The 17,695-nt window shown below is 39.8% G+C and overlaps 1 protein-coding gene across 2 annotated transcripts in view; it reads left to right on the top strand.

Moving 5' to 3' along the window:
* Positions 1-17,695, top strand: part of Vwc2 (von Willebrand factor C domain containing 2) — a 156,532-nt gene that overhangs the window by 19,488 nt on the left and 119,349 nt on the right. For both annotated transcript variants that reach the window (XM_057772949.1, XM_057772950.1), the window contains exon 3: positions 5,774-5,903. In XM_057772949.1, the coding sequence (XP_057628932.1) occupies positions 5,774-5,903 (130 nt within the window). The remainder of the gene's footprint in view (positions 1-5,773; positions 5,904-17,695) is intronic.

Raw genomic sequence — 17,695 nt, 5'->3', positions numbered from 1 at the left:
AATGGTGATGTGGGACTTTATTCTAGGCTAAGAAGTTTTAGTGGAGAAGAATCTAAGTTGAAGCCTATTAACTCATACTTCTCTCAACTTAAATTAATCCCATTAACCAAAACATTACAATCATTTGGGAAATCGTTCTGGGATTTTCATCCTTCCCATTTGTCTATTGTTGAGTTAGCATCTGCATTTAGCATAGAATTGGTCCCTGGGCATAAAGTGCTGCCTTTTGCCATGATGCGATTTCATGGTACCCACTCCAGAAGTTCTCAGTGACAGTCTCTGGAAGAGGAATATAATAGAGGGAACTAATTATACCAGGGTGGTTGAAACACACAACTCTTAACACTCTTCTATGACAATGTCCCTTTCTTGCAGTATAGAGCAGGTAGATGCATTTGGATTGGATTGAGAAAGGAGTACTGTATTCCTGAGCAGAGGGCAATTGTGGTGTGCTGAAAGAATGTTGTGGTGCAGATAGGAAGGAGCAGGAGCAAGTGACTGGAAAGATAAGTTTTCTAGCTAGGCACAGTAGTGCATGTCTTTGATCCCAGCACTCAGAGGCAGGTGGGTCTCTGTAAGCTCGAGGCCAGCCTGGTCTACATAGTGAGTTTCAAGACAGCCAAGGCTACATAGTGAGACCCTATCTCAAAAGAGAATGGGGGAGGGTAGAAAAAAAGATTTCTCATTTTCCACAGGAAAGAAGCTAGAGGCATAGCAAGAACAGGATTTAAATTTAAGAAGCTTTCTGCAGGCCCCTTTTGTGGTATTAGTAATTAGAATTTTAGTTGCAAACTGACGAAGGTAGAGCTTCATTCAGATAGATACCTAATTACACCCAAGTTCATTAATATAAAATGTAAACAACTTGCCATCCTGTGGAGGTACACACGTTTGAGAATTGATCCTCATTGTGGTGATGGATAGATTCCTTAAAAGGTAAGGTTTTCTAGGAAGTGATTAGGTCATGTGGGGGACACCTCGTTTATGTGTAATGGCACAGTGTTCAGTCGTGTGGTCTTCATTTTATACTTGAGGCTAATTTCATATAGCAGCTACAATTGCCCATTGTCCTAGTTAGGGCTTCTATTGCTGTGAAGTAATAGAACCATGGCCATGGCAACTCTTATAAAGGAAAACATTAAATTGATGCTTACAGTTCAGAGGTTCAGTCCATTATCATTATGGTGGGACATGGTGCCATGAGGGTAAACATGGTACTGAAGAAGTAGCTGAAAGTCCTACATCTTGCAAACAACAGGTGTTGTTGGTTTTTTGTTGTTGTTTGTGCTCTTTACTCTTTGGGGAAGCCACCACACAGCTCTTGAATAATCACATGGAAACTTATTCTTATTCCTGAACGTCGGGGTTTAGCTTAGCTTATTTCTAGCCAACTTTTTTTTAAATCATCCTGTCTACCTTTTGCCTATAGGCTTTTATCTTTATCTATTCTATATACCTTTTTTTTCCTTCTTACTGTGTAGCTGGGTGACTGGCCCCTGGTGTCCTCTCTCCTCCTTTTATCACTCCTGTCTTTCTTTCTTTTTCTCCTATTTATTCTCTCTGCCTGGCAGCCCTGCATATCCCTCTCCTGCCTAGCTATTGGCCATTCAGCTCTTTATTAGACCAATCAGATATTTTAGACAGGCAAAGCAACACAGCTTCACAGAGTTAAACAAATGCAGCATAAAAGAATGCAATGTGCCAGGCAGTGGTGGCGCACGCCTTTAATCCCAGCACTCGGGAGGCAGAGGCAGGCGGGTCTCTGGAAGTTCAAGGCCAGCCTGGTCTACAAGAGCTAGTTCAGGGACGGGCACCAAAGCTACAGAGAAACCTTATCTCAAAAAAAAAAAAAAAAAAAGAATGCAATGTATCTTTGCATCTTTAAACAAATGTTCCACAGCATAAACAAATGCAATATGTCCTCAACTAATATTTCACAGCAAACAGAAAGTTGTCTCAGTGTCACACTGAGAGAAAGTTGAGCAGAAAAAGACATCAAAGCCCGCCCCCACAATGACACTTTCTTCAAAAAGGCCACACCTCCTAATAGTGCCACTTCCTTTGGGGACCATTTTCTTTCAAACCACCACACCTACTTCTATTTAATCAAAAGATACAGCCTCAGGGCTTGTTGCCCCTGCTGTTGCTGGGCATGTGACAAGGGCACACCTGTAACTATTCAGTGCTATCAGGGCACCCCCAATTATGACTGATCTGCTTTTGTTACCATTTAGTTACTGTATTTATTTGCATTTTCTTGTCTATACAGTAGTCTATGTAGTCAGAGTTGTTTCACTGAAAATACTCTGCTTTGGGTTTAGGGCATGTTTCGTTGATTTCCTATGAGGAGATGCTGCTTGCAAGCATAGCACACATTAGGGAACATAAAGTCATATGGGCAAGGGACAAAAATAAGCCATGTGAAATTAGAGATCTTCCAGTAGAGGCCAGGTGATCATCACTCAACACACACACACACACACACACACACACAATCTTATCCTCACCCTCACAAAAGGTGGCAGAAGAAGTTCACACTTTTGAAATTGCAGCTGGATTCATGGCATGAACAGAAAATGTCTTCATTCTCACTTCCAGTTGGGAAAAGCTATACTATTCTTATTGATATGTATTGGGATCATTCCCAGTTTGTTGCTGTGTCTGAGGCTGCAGAACAGAGTTGGGTTTAAAAGGGTAGATGGTCAATCTGGGTCAGAGCCAGAACTGTGAGAAGATCTAGTCCTGAGTCCCTCTGGTTCCCATCAGCCTCACAGGGGCCACTTTTAAAATGTGCTATGCTGAGGTTGAGCCTGGGGACAACTTCCTTGGTTGATTGCTGAGATCCCATGAACCCTGGGTTTTTGTTTTGTTTCGTTTTGTTTCCATTTTCTTTGTCTTGTTTTATTAATTTTATTTTTAAACTTAGCTACATTTCATGTAGCCCGCGGGATGAAGTTAAGTGATGGCTTACGGGAGGAAAGACCCCAGCTCTGCCCATGCTTTGATGGACACATCTCAGCTGGGTCTAAAGTCAGCAGCAGCTGATTCAGCATGAAATGTAAAAGGAGCACAGGTCTGCACAAGTGAAGAGTAGGAAAGTGAAAGCCAAGACACTAGAATGATAAGCACCACTGGGTTCGACAATCAGGAGGTAGCATTAGTCCGAGGCATGCTGGTTTTAACTTAATCTATGACCAGGAATCGGCACAGGGAGTGGCAAGAGGGCCTGGCATGTGGTCTCAGAGGAATATGGAAACCAGGTGGTCAGGAAGGTGTGTGATTTGGAAAGAAGTATCAGACTGTATTGCCTTGCAGGAGACAGGAACATGAGCACTGGGCAGGCAGTTCTGAAGTGAAGCTAGGTCCTGGGCAAGGTGGGAACCCCATTAGTACACATGAGAGACTGCTATCTTGGGAACTAGGGGCCTGTGGCCTGCTGAAGAACTCTTGCCCAGCTGGTACCAGCAGAGCATAGGGAACCTCAGGGAACCAACAGATTGAAATTCTATCTCATTACCCTCTCTTTGTAGGAGCTAGGGTGGCCTGAGCGTGGGATTGGAGTGAAGACAGCCTCAGTGTAGGAGCTGATGATAGGAGATCTGGGTGGTAGAAGGAAGACTAGAGAGGAACACACTCATGGTAACCCTGATGGACTATTCATTCTGAATTTTGAGAAATGAACGAATCCCCATAGAGCTGAACCAGACTTCATTGTATTTAATTAGAGTAAAACCTGCCATCAAATTTTAGAGAAATAAGGAGATTTTTGAGAAAATAAAAACAGATTAAATGTGTATCTACACATTCGTATTCTGAAGTTGTACTCTGAAGCCCTCATGTGGTTTTAGGTCGAGCTAGAGATACGGGACTTCATTTCTAGGTCAGGTTGTGGCCTCATGTGGAAGAATGGACTCACCAAATGCCACCTGCCTACATACTGATTTTCAAATGCATATTTTGCCTGAGACATGACATAGGGCCCGATTTTTGTCTCCTTTAAATCTACCACATGTTGAGCTTTATCCTTTCTACCTAGAGCACGGCCAAGGTGAAGGGTGGGTTCCTAGCTATGGAGCAGCTTGCTAAGGACATATTCAGATCTGTGACCTCCCTGCCCATTGCTAGTTCTGTTGCCCTAAGTGGGGTTGACTTATGCTCCCTTGGGAAGCACAGCTCTGCATCCCCAATCCACACCATCTGGGCTCCTTGGCTTCTGCCTGTAGTCCTTCCAGTTAAAGGGATCTGACATGCACTTGACTGCTTCTCTTGCAACTCAAGGTCTTTGCTTCTAAAACTTAGAATATTTTCCTCGTGTTGCTTGCTATATACATCTGCTCTTGAGATAGAGATGCAGTGCTATAATCAGGAAAAACTGAGGAAAGCAGCAACAACAAAAACTCACATTGCAAAATCCCCCACTATACTGTGCCAAAAATACTTCTTAAAACTGTGCATTTATATTGAGATAAACTTGGTTTTAACTTGCAAAGTAGGCCAACATTTTATTCTGGGCTATTGTGAAATCTTTATCTCTCTCTCTCTTTCTCTCTCTCCATACACAAAGAGACAGAGGAGAGACAGACAGACAGACACACACACACACACACATACACACAGGTGTTAGCGGAGGCCGCTTATTTGTTTCCAGCTTCCGAGACTTGAAATAATCACTCAGAAACCAGATTAATTAAATCACTGCTTGGCCTATTAGCTTATGCATATTTCTAGATAACTCTTAAATCTTGAATTAACCCATTTCTATTCATCTGTGTATTGCCACATGGCTATGTCTTACTGGCATGGTTCTGGTTCATCTGTCCCCGATGGTATGGTGGCTACATGGATTCTTACTGACTCTGCCTTCTTTCTCCCAGCATTCAGTTTAGTTTTTCCCACCTAGCTCTACTCTGCCCTGCTATAGGCCCAAAGCAGTTTCTTTATTAATCAATGGTAATCATAGCATATAGAAGAGAATTACACATCACACAGGGGAGAGGCAGGGGGCAGAGAGATGGAGAAAAAGAGACAGACAGACAGGCAGACAGAGACCTGACACCTCTCAAAGCTTTGGTTCCCAGAGGAACATGGCAGCACTGATGACATGAAGGGGTGACCCTGTAAAGCATTGGAGAAGGGGAAGTCAGCATGGACCTATAGTCAAGAACCCTCTTCAGCATATTGGCTTGATTCCTTAGAATATCTGGTGAAGACAAATTGCCTAATTCCTCTAAATCTCCAGTTCCTTCCCACTAAACAGGGTCATCCATATCAGGAGAGCACTTAGTGTGGTTATAAGGCCTCTGGGACATCAAGGTCATGCAGTTTCTAGCAAGGGGTTCCTGGCCTCAGAGGACTGGAATGTCTTGTGCTTTCCTTTCTTTCTGCCTCCTGCCCTGTTCTGAGAAATATTGGGAACAATCCACGTTAGATTAAGTGCGGAGTTGACAGACTTATGGAAAAATAAGGCTTTGCTGAGCAAGAAATCAGTAGTAATTTGATTTTGGAAGCAACAAAAATATTTCTTCAGAAGGATGCTTTCAAAGAAGTCCCTTCAGTGAGAGCTGCCCTGACTAGAGCTGAGAGGCTGAGTAGCCCCAGTGAGTGCTTTTATTTATGCCTAAGGCAGTTTTACATTTGAAAAAATACTGTGCCTAGCCACTTAAATATGTCATTCCTGAAACACCTGGGAATCTTCAAACCTAAAATTAAAGCTACGATGTTTTAGGGTAAGGACTGTGGGAGGTGTGACCCTGATCATGGGCTTGTGTCTCAGGTGTCTCCATGTGAGCGGTGTCGCTGTGAAGCCAATGGTGAAGTGCTGTGCACAGTGTCGGCGTGTCCCCAGACGGAATGTGTGGACCCCGTGTACGAGCCTGATCAGTGCTGCCCCATCTGCAAAAACGGTAGGTGGAACACCCGTCGGGACAGTGGGATCTGCAGCCCCAGCGATGCTCTGCTTCTATGGGTGAACTGTGTGGGCATGTACGGCTTTTGTAGACATGTCTGTGCCCTGCCATATAGACCACCAGGAGGTCAGGGGTAGGTGCAGGTGATACTTACTGTGAATCAAGGCGTTCAGTCTTACTGGTGTCTGCTTTGTGTTTTATAGATGTTATGAAATTTGGAGGGAAAAATTCAATTCTACCATGGAGGAGAATTACTTATTTTAATTTAACTTTGTTTGTTCTTGCAAAGCTGTTTCTGTTTCCGAGACAAATCAAACATGTTTGTTTTTTCTCATTTTCTTTTCATTACTAAGAGAATTAAAGTAGAAACATAATTGAATATTTTTCAAAAGCAAATTAGACAAGAAGAGAGGTCTCTCTTTTTCTTGGGGAGCATCCTTGGTACACCAGAAACCAAACCTGCTTTATGAAAGGAAGCAACTGGAAGCCTTTGTCAAGGAAGAGTGCTTGCCTAACTTAATAAGAAGTATTACTCTTGTACCTGAAGCTATTAGGGTCATATGGGTGTGACTTTCCCACAGGGTGTTTAATGAAGGTGCATCCTCACCAGAATGGGCCAGGGGATTACAACATAGTTAGATGATTATTGAATACATGGAAGACGGTTTTGAAGAGATCAGAGATAGGAGATCTGACCAGCGGTTCTATATTTCAGTATTGTCCCTAATAGGAGAGATCGGACTTTCTCAAGGATGTTGATTTATGGCTTATCATACATGTCTAGGGTGTAAATGTGAGTATTGCAGGGCTAATTTGTGATGCCTGTAAATGTGTGCTTCTGGACAAACGCTTGATGGCTCTATGATGACTTTCTGGCTTTAGAAACAGCAGGTGAGATCTGCATTCATGATTATATAGGAGTATCAGTTGTGTTTCAATTTTGACAGTCTTGGGACATCATTAAAACTTTGACCAGGTATATGCACATACCTAAACTTCCTTATGACACATTGTGAAACTCTTTACATGTATAAGTTGAAGAGGAAAGGGAGTTTCTGTTGATGGTGGGTAGCCTTCCAGTGGCAAGGTCAGTGTGTTAGAACTGAGTAACTGTAGAGAATGGTATATTCACAATATGTTCAGTCCTGATGGGAAATGGACAGAGTGCAAGGAAAAAGGTTAGAATGTTCCATGTGGAGCTGGGGGTGTGTTTATGAAGACACCATGATGGGTGATCTCGTTTCATGAAAATGAAGAAGATTGGGAAAGTCAAGAGTGTTTTTGCTTTTGTATCTGTATGGACATTGTGCCTGCATGTACATATATTTGTGCATCACTTGCATGTGTGTTACCATCAGAGGTCAGACGAAGGTGTCAGGTCCCCTGGAACTGGAGTCACAGATAAATATGAGCTGTTATGTGGGTGCTGGGAACTGAACCCAGGTCCTCTGGAAGAGCAGTCAGTCCTCTTAATCCACGATCTAAAGCCCCTCAAGTATGTCCATTTAAAAAAGAATGTAAAACAGAACTACAGGAAACTAATCAATGACCTCTGGAAGATGAAGTATTAGAATCTCTAAGGGATGAGGCCCCTGATGGTCTAATCCAAAGTGGTCTGACCCAAAACCATGTATGAACAAAGGGCAAAAATGAACTCAGGGCGACAGATATAAAGATAAAGATATTTGTCTTTACATACAGATATATGGACATCATACATGTTACATATATGTATACAACAATAATTACCAAAGACAAAATAACTGTAAATTTGAGCATGGGGGAACAGGAGATGATTTGAAAGGAGGAGTACCTTGGGGGGACTGGAGGGAAGAAAGAGAAGGAGGAAAGTGACATAACCATTACATCTTAATTTAAAATGAAAACCATAAACTAAAAAAAAAGAATGTTGTAACACTGAAGTAGTGTGTGGGGAATTAAAATAACTTAATTTGCTAGTGTAAATCAACAATAAGAGACTGAAGAAGAAAGAAGAGGTGGCAAGGCTAGCAGATCATCCTTGGAGACAGTGTGTGGCATGATACCAGCAAGGCCAAGAGCTACAGTCAGGACTTCAGATGTTGAGGAGATGGCAGCCAAGCTGGCTGGCATGGCTTCAGCTCCCTGCTGGGAGAGAGGGTGAAGAACGACCTTTCTTCAGCCTAATGAGTCACAATTGGTAACAATGCGTTCGCATTAGCTAACCTTGGAATCCTACCTGGCATGCCTTCAATAAATGGGAAGTCAGAATTTCAATCCCTGCGTATTTTCCACAGGGAGTGAAAATAGACATCCAGACCATTGGAGAGTTAACATGAATGTCCAGTGAGCAGTTAGCTGCTCTCCCTTCGTTTGCCTGCTGTTGATGTTCTGCTTTGTTTGGTTCATGTTTTCCATTGTCTTGCTCACTCCCCACCCCCGACAATACAGCCCTGCAAATGCATGGCCCCATAGCATTGGTACTGTGGTCATTTGTCCAAGAGTAGCCTTGGACCATCACCAATAAAGAGCTATCAGACTAGAAATTTCTTTATGGTTTGTTTTTCCTGTAGGATTTATTCCAGTTAAGGGAAAGAATCTTTCAAAGACCTTTAAAAGATATTTGAATGCCATGTGTTGATATGCTAAAATTTGCAAATTTTAGCCAAAAAATATTTAGGCTTAAGAGGTGACTTAACAGTTATGAGCATGTGCTACTCTTCCAAAGTTAGATCCCAGTTTGACTCCCAGAACCACTTTAGGTAGATTTCTGAAACTCCAGCTCCCGGGGAATCCAATACCTCTGACTTCTGATGCACCAGCACTCACAAGCACACGATTAAAAATAAAACTAAAATTTTAAAACCACAAATATTCAGTGGCATTTATCTCTTTCTGCAATCAATCTTTCATAGTTTTAGATATAATTTTGTTTGGGTGAACAACAGGTATTTTAAAAATAAGAGGTATAAAAAATAAGATAAACTCAGAGATTTGCCTTCACTATTGAAGGATGGCTTGGGAAAAGGCCTCTTGATGGCTGCCCTGATAGTATACTTTAAATATTCACCCATTGCTTGTTTACCTGTGTGCTTTTAGGGGCAATAGAGATAAAGTCAAGGCATGGTTTTTTGACTTATTAAATACTTCTAGAAGTATGATGATATTTTTATAAACTCGATTTATTCATGGAAAGTTTCATATTAAGACATTTGAGTCAATTAAACCAAAAAGCAATAACTTCTTATTTCAAGGACTACAAATATTAATACATTAAAAGGTGTCTAACTGTATACCTCTGACGAGATTTTGCCTTATTTATCAGAGAGTTCTTAACTTTGAAGTCTCCATTTTAAGACATTCTGACCTTGACAGGGTGTCAAATCTGACTGAAAAAATGCTTGCTTGAAAATGAAATCTGTGTCTGTCAGAGATGGATGCTCTGATAACTGACAAAGCTAATGGATAATTTACAGTGGTCCAGCCCTGCCTCCCACACACAAAAATGATGGTTTTGTAAGAAGAGATTATTTCTTATATGTAGTTAATTATAGGATATCAAAAGTGGATGCTGTATATGAAATTAAATATCTGGGTAGACTTACCTTGGTTGAAGCAATGAAGTTTAACCCTGATCTCTGCAGAGTACCCATTATCCTCATGCTGGCATAACATAACCCACAGCATTAAACAGCTCTTCTCTTGGCAGAATGGAAATTGCAATTCAGTTGCTGACTGTCAGTCACTTACATCAAAAGAGCAGAAGTTTAAAACCAAGAATGTCTGCAATATAAATAAATGATCATAAATCAAGTATGGCTTAATCTATTCACTTTGTTGACGTGTGTAGCTCAATCTCTCAATGGTCTTTTTTTTCAGTAAAAGGAATGCATTATGGCACTGTTTCCTCCCACCCCTCTCTTCTATACAAACAGGGTGCTGTATTGTATCAGCTTTCTCTGTGGTGGATGCACCCTGCCCTTTATGCACCTTGATTATGGGCATGTTTGTCAACATTACACAGGCATGCAGCTTCTACCAGTGATCACATCTCTGCTTTGTATAGATGGACTTTCTTTTCCACATCCCCAAATAACGACATGGAGATTTATTATTAATTATGAAGGCTTGGCCTTAAATTAGGCTTGTTCCACTAGCTCTTATACTTTACATTATCCCATCTATATTAATCTATGTTCTGCCTAATGCCATTACCTCTCTTTCATCTTGAAAAGGAAACTTTCTGTTTCCTCTCCCTGTCTTGTTGGATTCTCTTCAGCATCTATATTATCTGTTCGTACTTCCTTTCTCTGCTTGGAAGTCCTGTTTATACCTCCTGCCTAGCTATTGGTCATTCAATTCTTTTTTTTTTTTTTTTTTTTTTTTTTTCGAGACAGGATTTATTTGTGTAACAGTCCTGGCTATCCTGGAGCTCCTTTTGTAGCAGGCAGGCCTCAAATTCACTGACATCCACTTGCCTCTGCCCTTTGGTCTAAAGACTTGGTAGAGGTAAAAGGTCTCTCTAGTTGCTGGTTGTTTTGCTTTTCTGATCTTCAGGTTGAACTCCAATACCTGTCTCTGGGTTTTATTATTTGTGCTACAATAAGTCATGAGGATTCTATAGCCAAGAAGATTTACCGCGTCTCATCCAGTGTCACAGCTGTTTGCATGGCACACATCACCTGTCCTGTAGTCTTTCTTGGCTTTTTCCCTCATGTCTGCAGCCAAGATCCTTAAGAGTTCTCCCCAAACAAATCTGATCTTTATTAAATTTGAAGTAAGCCATAACTTTTTGTTTCCAGTGGAAACAAAGGCATAACATCTCCCCCAATGCAGCATATTTTCTGTCTTTCATTTTGAAGTGAAGACCTTCTGTTTTTTGGGGATTTTTTTGTTTTTTTTTTTTTTTTTTTTTTTGCTTTTTGCTTTTTTTTTGTTTTTGTTTTTGTTTTTTCAAGACAGGGTTTCTCTGTAGCTTTGGAGACTGTCCTGGAACTAGCTTTTGTAGACCAGGCTGGCCTCAAACTCACAGAGATCCTCCTACCTCTGCCTCCAGAGCGCTGGGATTAAAGGCGTGCGCCACCACCACCCGGTTTGAAGACATTTGTAAAATAAATAGGTCACTTTAATTTAGCAGTTCCCATAATCTGATGTCTCTCAGCAGCTATTATATTTTTACGTTAGCATTTAAAAGTTTAAAGTCAACAAATCACCACGCAGGATACAGACACCCTGTGCATTTCTCATCTTTACATGGTTTATTTTTTCATATTTCTTACTCTCTTTACAGACTATACATTATTTTAAGCTATTTTTTCTATGACTGTATATACCCATTTCCTTTCCTTTCTTCAGCATCTAAGTGCATTTTTAAACATACCTTTTTAGAGGTTTTCTGTGTCTGTACCTGGCTTTACTAAGTACCTGAAGCATTCTCTGAATGTATGAGACAAATCTTAAACTGTCAAGTCAGCCACCATGTGGCTCAGCTTAGTGCATGACATTGGTGGCTCACTCCAGCCCTCAGGTAGCAACCGCAAGCAGCACCTCTGTACACCACCAAGCACTGGCCTGCCTGAGAGACTGCTGGACTAGGAATCCACACCTGGCTCATTGTCCGGAACATTTTTTGTTTTCTCAGGCCCTGTGTTTGGACATTCAAGTACTCACGTTGGATGCCATATGTACCGAATCTTTCTTTGTCCACTGAAAGCTCAGCCTTAGCTTAGACTTGTCCCACTAGCTCTTATAACTTAAATTAACCCATTAATTTTTATCCACATTCTGTCATGTAGCTCATACCTCCTCTCTCCATTTTGGTCATGTTGCTTTCTCAGCATCTGTCTGGCTGCTCTGCCTTCTTTTTCCCAGAGTTCTCTCTCTGCCCTGAAGCTCTGCCTATTTCTCCTACCTAGCTATTGGCCATTCAGCTCTTTATTACACCAATCATAGTAATCCCACAACAGCTCTGCACGTGTGCTATGGTCTCCCTGTACGGCTGCAAAGAGGAGAACTAATAAGAAGGATGCCAAGTGTGGGGGTTAACTGTGCTTCTCAAAGAGACTCAGCAGCAGGAAGAGGAGAACCTGTTGCGTGCTAGAAGCACAAAGCCATGGGGCATAACACTTATTTCTTTCCTGAAGTCTCATTGCTGTTTCATAATAGTTATTAACAGCTTTATTTTCATAAAAAAATGTAGATGTTTTTTGGATGAGCATGTAAAACATGAAATTTTAAGATAAACACTGAAATTTCAAATCATTAGCTGTACTGTCGTAGAATGTGTGAGAAGCACCGACAGAAAATAAGGCAGAGTTTTGCTTCTGAGTATTTCAAATCAGGATATAACTACGGTGATAACTGAAAGAGAGACTGGGATAAAACAGATGTGTGCGGGCTCCTATCCAGAGCCTCTCATAAGGAGAAGACGTAATGTCGCATCTTTGTACAATTTTACCAAAGCAATGGTACCAGTCTCATAAAAACTCTCTGTTACTGTCCACAGATGGATCTACAAAACCTCCAAAATTTTTAAAATGTCAGAATGAATTGGTTGTAATAGTTTTTCAGGTTAGCTTCATCAGGCCACTGTTCAATATCCATCTGTGTGCTGGGCTTGGTGGCCTAGGCCTATAACCCTAGCCACCCAATAGGCAAAGACAAAAGTACAAGGCTAGCCTGGAATTTAGCAACTTTGTCTCAATAAAAAAAGATAAATCTAGGGATAGAGATACATAGGGACTGCATTCAGTCCCTGGAGCCCCAGGCTCAATTCCCAATACCATCAATAAGAATTTTTTTCCATATACCCATAATAAACACATAGAAATGAATTCAAAACAACATTCTCAAATCACATCATACATATCAAATGAATAGAAGTATATCCTACTTCTACTGACCCAATAGAAGTTCAATAAAATTACTCTTTTTTTCTTAAAATCATCATATTATTTCTAAAAAACCAAACAGAAATTGAGAGTCAATGAACATGCAATAACAACTGGGAGTGTACAGAGTGATAAGAGGATTTGTTCAACATCATAGACTTTAGCATACTGTTATGTAGCCCCAAAGGTTCACGATGACAAATAGAACAAGATATAGAGAGAAAATTGATGGAAACATCACATAGTAAGCTGTAGATGGAGGTGGAGCTTTTCTGTCCTAACTGCCTGATCATAAATAAACACACAAAAGCTCACATTAATTACAAAATACTCGGCCTATAGCTCAGGCTTATTGCTAACTAGTTCTTACAACTTAAACTAATGCACTTCTATTAATCTATATTTTGTCACATGTCTCAGGGCTTTACTTGTCTTTTAGCATATCTTGTTATTTTGGCAGATGGCTTGCAGCTCCTTGACTCGGCCTTTCTTATCTGCTGTATTTTCAGTTTGACTTTCCTGCCTAGGCTTATTATGCCTTGCTACAGGCCAAATTGGCTTTTTAAACAACCTATGAAAGTAAAACATATTCGCAGTGCACATAGGGGTTATTCTACAGAACTGTGTAACTCAGTCAACCCTGAGATCCATCCAAAAAATGATGTTTCACTAACTGAATAGCAGATGAGTTAAAAAGAAAAGTCTAAATTATTTCCTCAGACTACATATAGGGAAGAGGAAAAAAACAAAAATGGGATTCCCAAGAGTTGAGATTTAAATATGGAAGTTGAAACTAATAATTTTAGAGGGAAATACATCTTCATGATGTTCAACATGTGAGAAATAGAAGAGCAATAAAATCACCAGCTATAGGAAAAGGTGATAAGATAAACTTTATTAAAAGAATGCATATCAAATAACACCATTAACAAGGTAAATGTAGCTCCTACCCACCATGTATCATGAGAAAATGCATACAATACATTTATCTGGGAAGTATCTATGATTCTAATGCATTAAAACTGAGCAGAGAGAGAGGACAGAAATAGATCCAGGAGATTCCAAAGCCTCTGAATACTGGTGTCTTTTCTACTCATCAGAGAGGTGTCTATTCTCAATACATTTTACATACTGATGCAGAACACGTAAAATGGGGGGGGGGGTGAGTCAAACAATCCCATGCTTACTCCAAATAGAGTATTCTAAGGTTTTTATTTATAAAAGGGAACTTACCGATCACAGCAAGGAAATCGGAATGAGGTCCAACATCCAGGTGTGGGTCATGGTAAGAAGAGACCCAGCGGGGCAGAACCATGGTTTTTTGGTACCCTAAGTCACGCCCCAAGTTGGTCCAATCTTTTAAAGGCCATTGGCTGAAGGAGGTTCCCATCAACATTCCAGACTTCTATGACTATCTCCTCACACTGTAGTCCCATTACAGAATCCATCTTTAGTTTACATAAATGAGAGATAAAATTAAAGGAAAAAAGAATTCCTCATCTCTCAGAATTAAATAAGTTAATATTTTTGTTTATTTTTTTAAATTTTATGAACTTTTATTATAGAAAAGTTTGCAAGTCAGTAAAAACATTGCACACCAAAATGAAGGAGACCCAAAGTCTATACAGCTTAATGAAGTTCTACGTGTTTAGAATAGGTGTTAGGAACAGGAGCTGTGGACCTGAGTTTTCCACTGAAAGTGAATGAGTACTAACGTGGAGTTCATTGTTCTAATCAAAGGCACATCTTGTAATTTCTGTGTCACTGAGAGAATCAACAAAGAAAATGAGCATGAACCACAAGAACACATAACTTTAAAAATGGCCTTTAAGCAGAAATAGAGACCAAACACAGGAAACAGAGGAAACAAAAATGTATACATGTTCTTATCAGTAAAGCCCAAAATACATAAGTTTGGAGAATCCAAAGATAAATAGAAGAATAAATCATTGTATTTACAAATTTCAGTATGCAATATTTGATAGACAATTCAGACAGAAAATTATCAAGGTTATGAGAGACTTATACCAGCTGCAAGAGGTATGAATACACTGCCCGATTAGAGGTCCTCATTTTGTTGACTGCAGATAAGTGTTCCATAGGAGAAACCAATTACTAAGCGGTAGGAAAATTCCCACTAAGCGTGCCAGACACAAGCACACAAACAACAGAATTCAACAGAATCATATTAGAATTAATAGCAGCAGACAACCTAGGGAGTCTGAAAACATTAGGTAATCAAACCGTTATACTTTTGATCACCTGTGAACCACAAGAAGAAATCACAGAGATTTTAGGACATACTTGCAGCTAATAACAAAATGAAAAGTACTTGCTTTAATTGCTGAAGCAGCTATAAGCTACAATAGTGCTTAGAAGAAACTTCATCTCTCAGGTCAGTAGCGCAAACTATAAACATCTGCCTGTAGGAGAGTAATACCAGAACAACAGGTCATACAAGAGCATGTAGAACATAAAACACAATAAAATGTAAGCAGAACTCAATTAAATAGAAGATACAAATGCATATGAGAGAGTTATTACATTACAGAGAGTTGTTAATTGTTGAAGCAATAAAATTAACACAGCCTTCACTAGACTTGAAGAATGACATATGAGTGCTACGAACAACCCTCCAAGTTGCACAATAATCACAAAACAATATGAGGGAAAGCCTTGGAACAATATGTTAGAAAACTTGGAAAAAATGGACAAATAATTTTTTAAAAATCACAAAAATTGCAGTTAATCCCAAAGATGTGAGGATACACCAATAACCATAGCCAAATTAATTAAAGCAAGCACTATTATTCATGACTATGACTGCCTCCCCAATATGGTGGGATTCAAGAAGTCATCCTTGGTTGTACAGAAGATAAGGTGGTTTTGTTTTGTTGGTTGTTTCTTGCTTTTTGTCTTGGGACAGGGTCTCATTATGTAACTCTGACTGTAATACAAACTCACTATGTAGTATGTAGTAAAACTCATAGAGATCCACCTGTCTCTGCCTCCCAAGTACTGGGATCAAAGTCATGGTTATAGAAACAGAACATAACAAGGTGATCAAAACACGGTAGTCACAACATCAGGTGGTTATAATATCATATCCTTTTGATAGCAAGGTAGGGTTGCAATGCTTTAAGACAAATATATGGTTGCCATTTCTTGGAATAGGCAGTACAGAACCATTGGTAGTTAAGGTTACATGTGGGGCATAGCCCAATCCTTGAGAAACAGATTTACTCATAAACAGGAATGAGCCTCGTTTGTCTTTACTTTAAGACAGTTTTCATGCCTAAGATGGAGGCAGGCTGGTTTGTCATAATATGTGAAACTTTTTTTTTCTTTTACAAATAAAAGCCAGGCTGTGTGCTTTCCCTGGTGAGTTATCTGATATGATTAAAAGAATAATAACATTTCTTCACAAATTGACTCTGGAGAAAGTTGGCAAAAAGGAACACTTCCCAATTTAGTTTTCCATTGATTTTCATGCTCACAAGGTTACAGCAGTGTACCATACACAGAAGGAACTGTAGAAAAATTCTTTATTAACATGATGGAAAAATCTTTAAGAATGTGTTGATCCTCTGAACCCAATACCATGAAAATGATGTGTCACTAGATCAAATGGGTGTAGCCAAGGAGAGGAATATTGACTTTATTTATTTATTTATTTATTTATTTATTTATTTATTTTTGGTTTTTTTCGAGAAAGGGTTTCTCTGTGGCTTTGGAGCCTGTCCTGGAACTAGCTCTGTAGACCAGGCTGGTCTCGAACTCACAGAGATCCTCCTGCCTCTGCCTCCCGAGTACTGGGATTAAAGGCGTGCACCACCATCGCCCGGCGGAATGTTGACTTTACATTCAAAAAACCAGTGAATGAATTACTGCATTCGCAAGATAAAGGAAACAAAATCACCTCAATTGCTGCAGAAAAGTTCTTTGACAAAAATCGACATTCAATTATGGCTAATTCTTTTTAATAAATACTTAAAAATGGAGTGTTTGCAAGTTGACAAATGGTAACTGAATAATTCACAGCTAATGACTTGGATGATTGTTCTCACAATACTCCTGAGTCTTAAGATCATAGAGCAAGCAAGGGTATCTATCTCTTATATTCATCAATGTAACATCAGTGTAGTAGAGAGAAAAAGAAAGAGACAGAGGAGATCATGAATCTGAGTGTGAATCTTTTCAGGGAACATGTACAAACTTATTAGGGCTAATAAGTAGTGATACCAAGTAAGTAAATCAATTTACATACTATATAATGCATTTTAGAAAAAAAAACTAAACTCAGAAAAATTTCTTATTTGGTGGGTAGTGTTATCTAAAAATGATCACCAAATAATACTGGGGAAATGGGGTCCCCTTGGGGTTCTCAGTTTTATTAATAAAGGAATTTAAAAACTCAAATGGAAACTTGAGTGCAGTTTTATTTGAGTTTGAAAAACCCCAGGGCAGTCGAGCTCTGAGTGTCAGCAGCTGCCTGGAGGAGAAGAGAAAAGCCACAGTGCTTGAGTTAAGCCATCAAGGAAGCCAGCCACATAGACAAGCAGCCACATGGCAGGGAGGGGAACTTTAGAGAAAAATAAAGCCCAATTGTTAGGGAAAGCATGCTTTTAAAAGAGTTAAAAAGAGGAAAATAAATAATTGCACTTCTCTGAGAAATTCAGAGAAGCTGGCTGATTTACCCAAGTGCATGCTTGGCCTGCATAAGAGACTGAACTAGGGGGTAGAAACACTGAAAAGAAAAAGTAAATATGTCCTTAAAGAGATATTTAGTCCTTCTATCTCTTTAGTATGGTTTAAAGTGGATCACTTTCCTCAGGGCCAGATTCCTTCCTTAGGTGATTAGCCAGCCTAAGTGGATTAACTCTTAAGGGAAAAGACAATGGCCTGTCTCCACACAGAGAT

The sequence above is a fragment of the Chionomys nivalis genome, chromosome 6 (genome assembly GCF_950005125.1).
Source record: "Chionomys nivalis chromosome 6, mChiNiv1.1, whole genome shotgun sequence".
Taxonomy (NCBI): Eukaryota; Metazoa; Chordata; class Mammalia; order Rodentia; family Cricetidae; genus Chionomys; species Chionomys nivalis.
The sequence above is the reverse complement of the archived record's forward strand: the minus strand, read 5'-3'. Positions and strand labels throughout refer to the sequence as shown.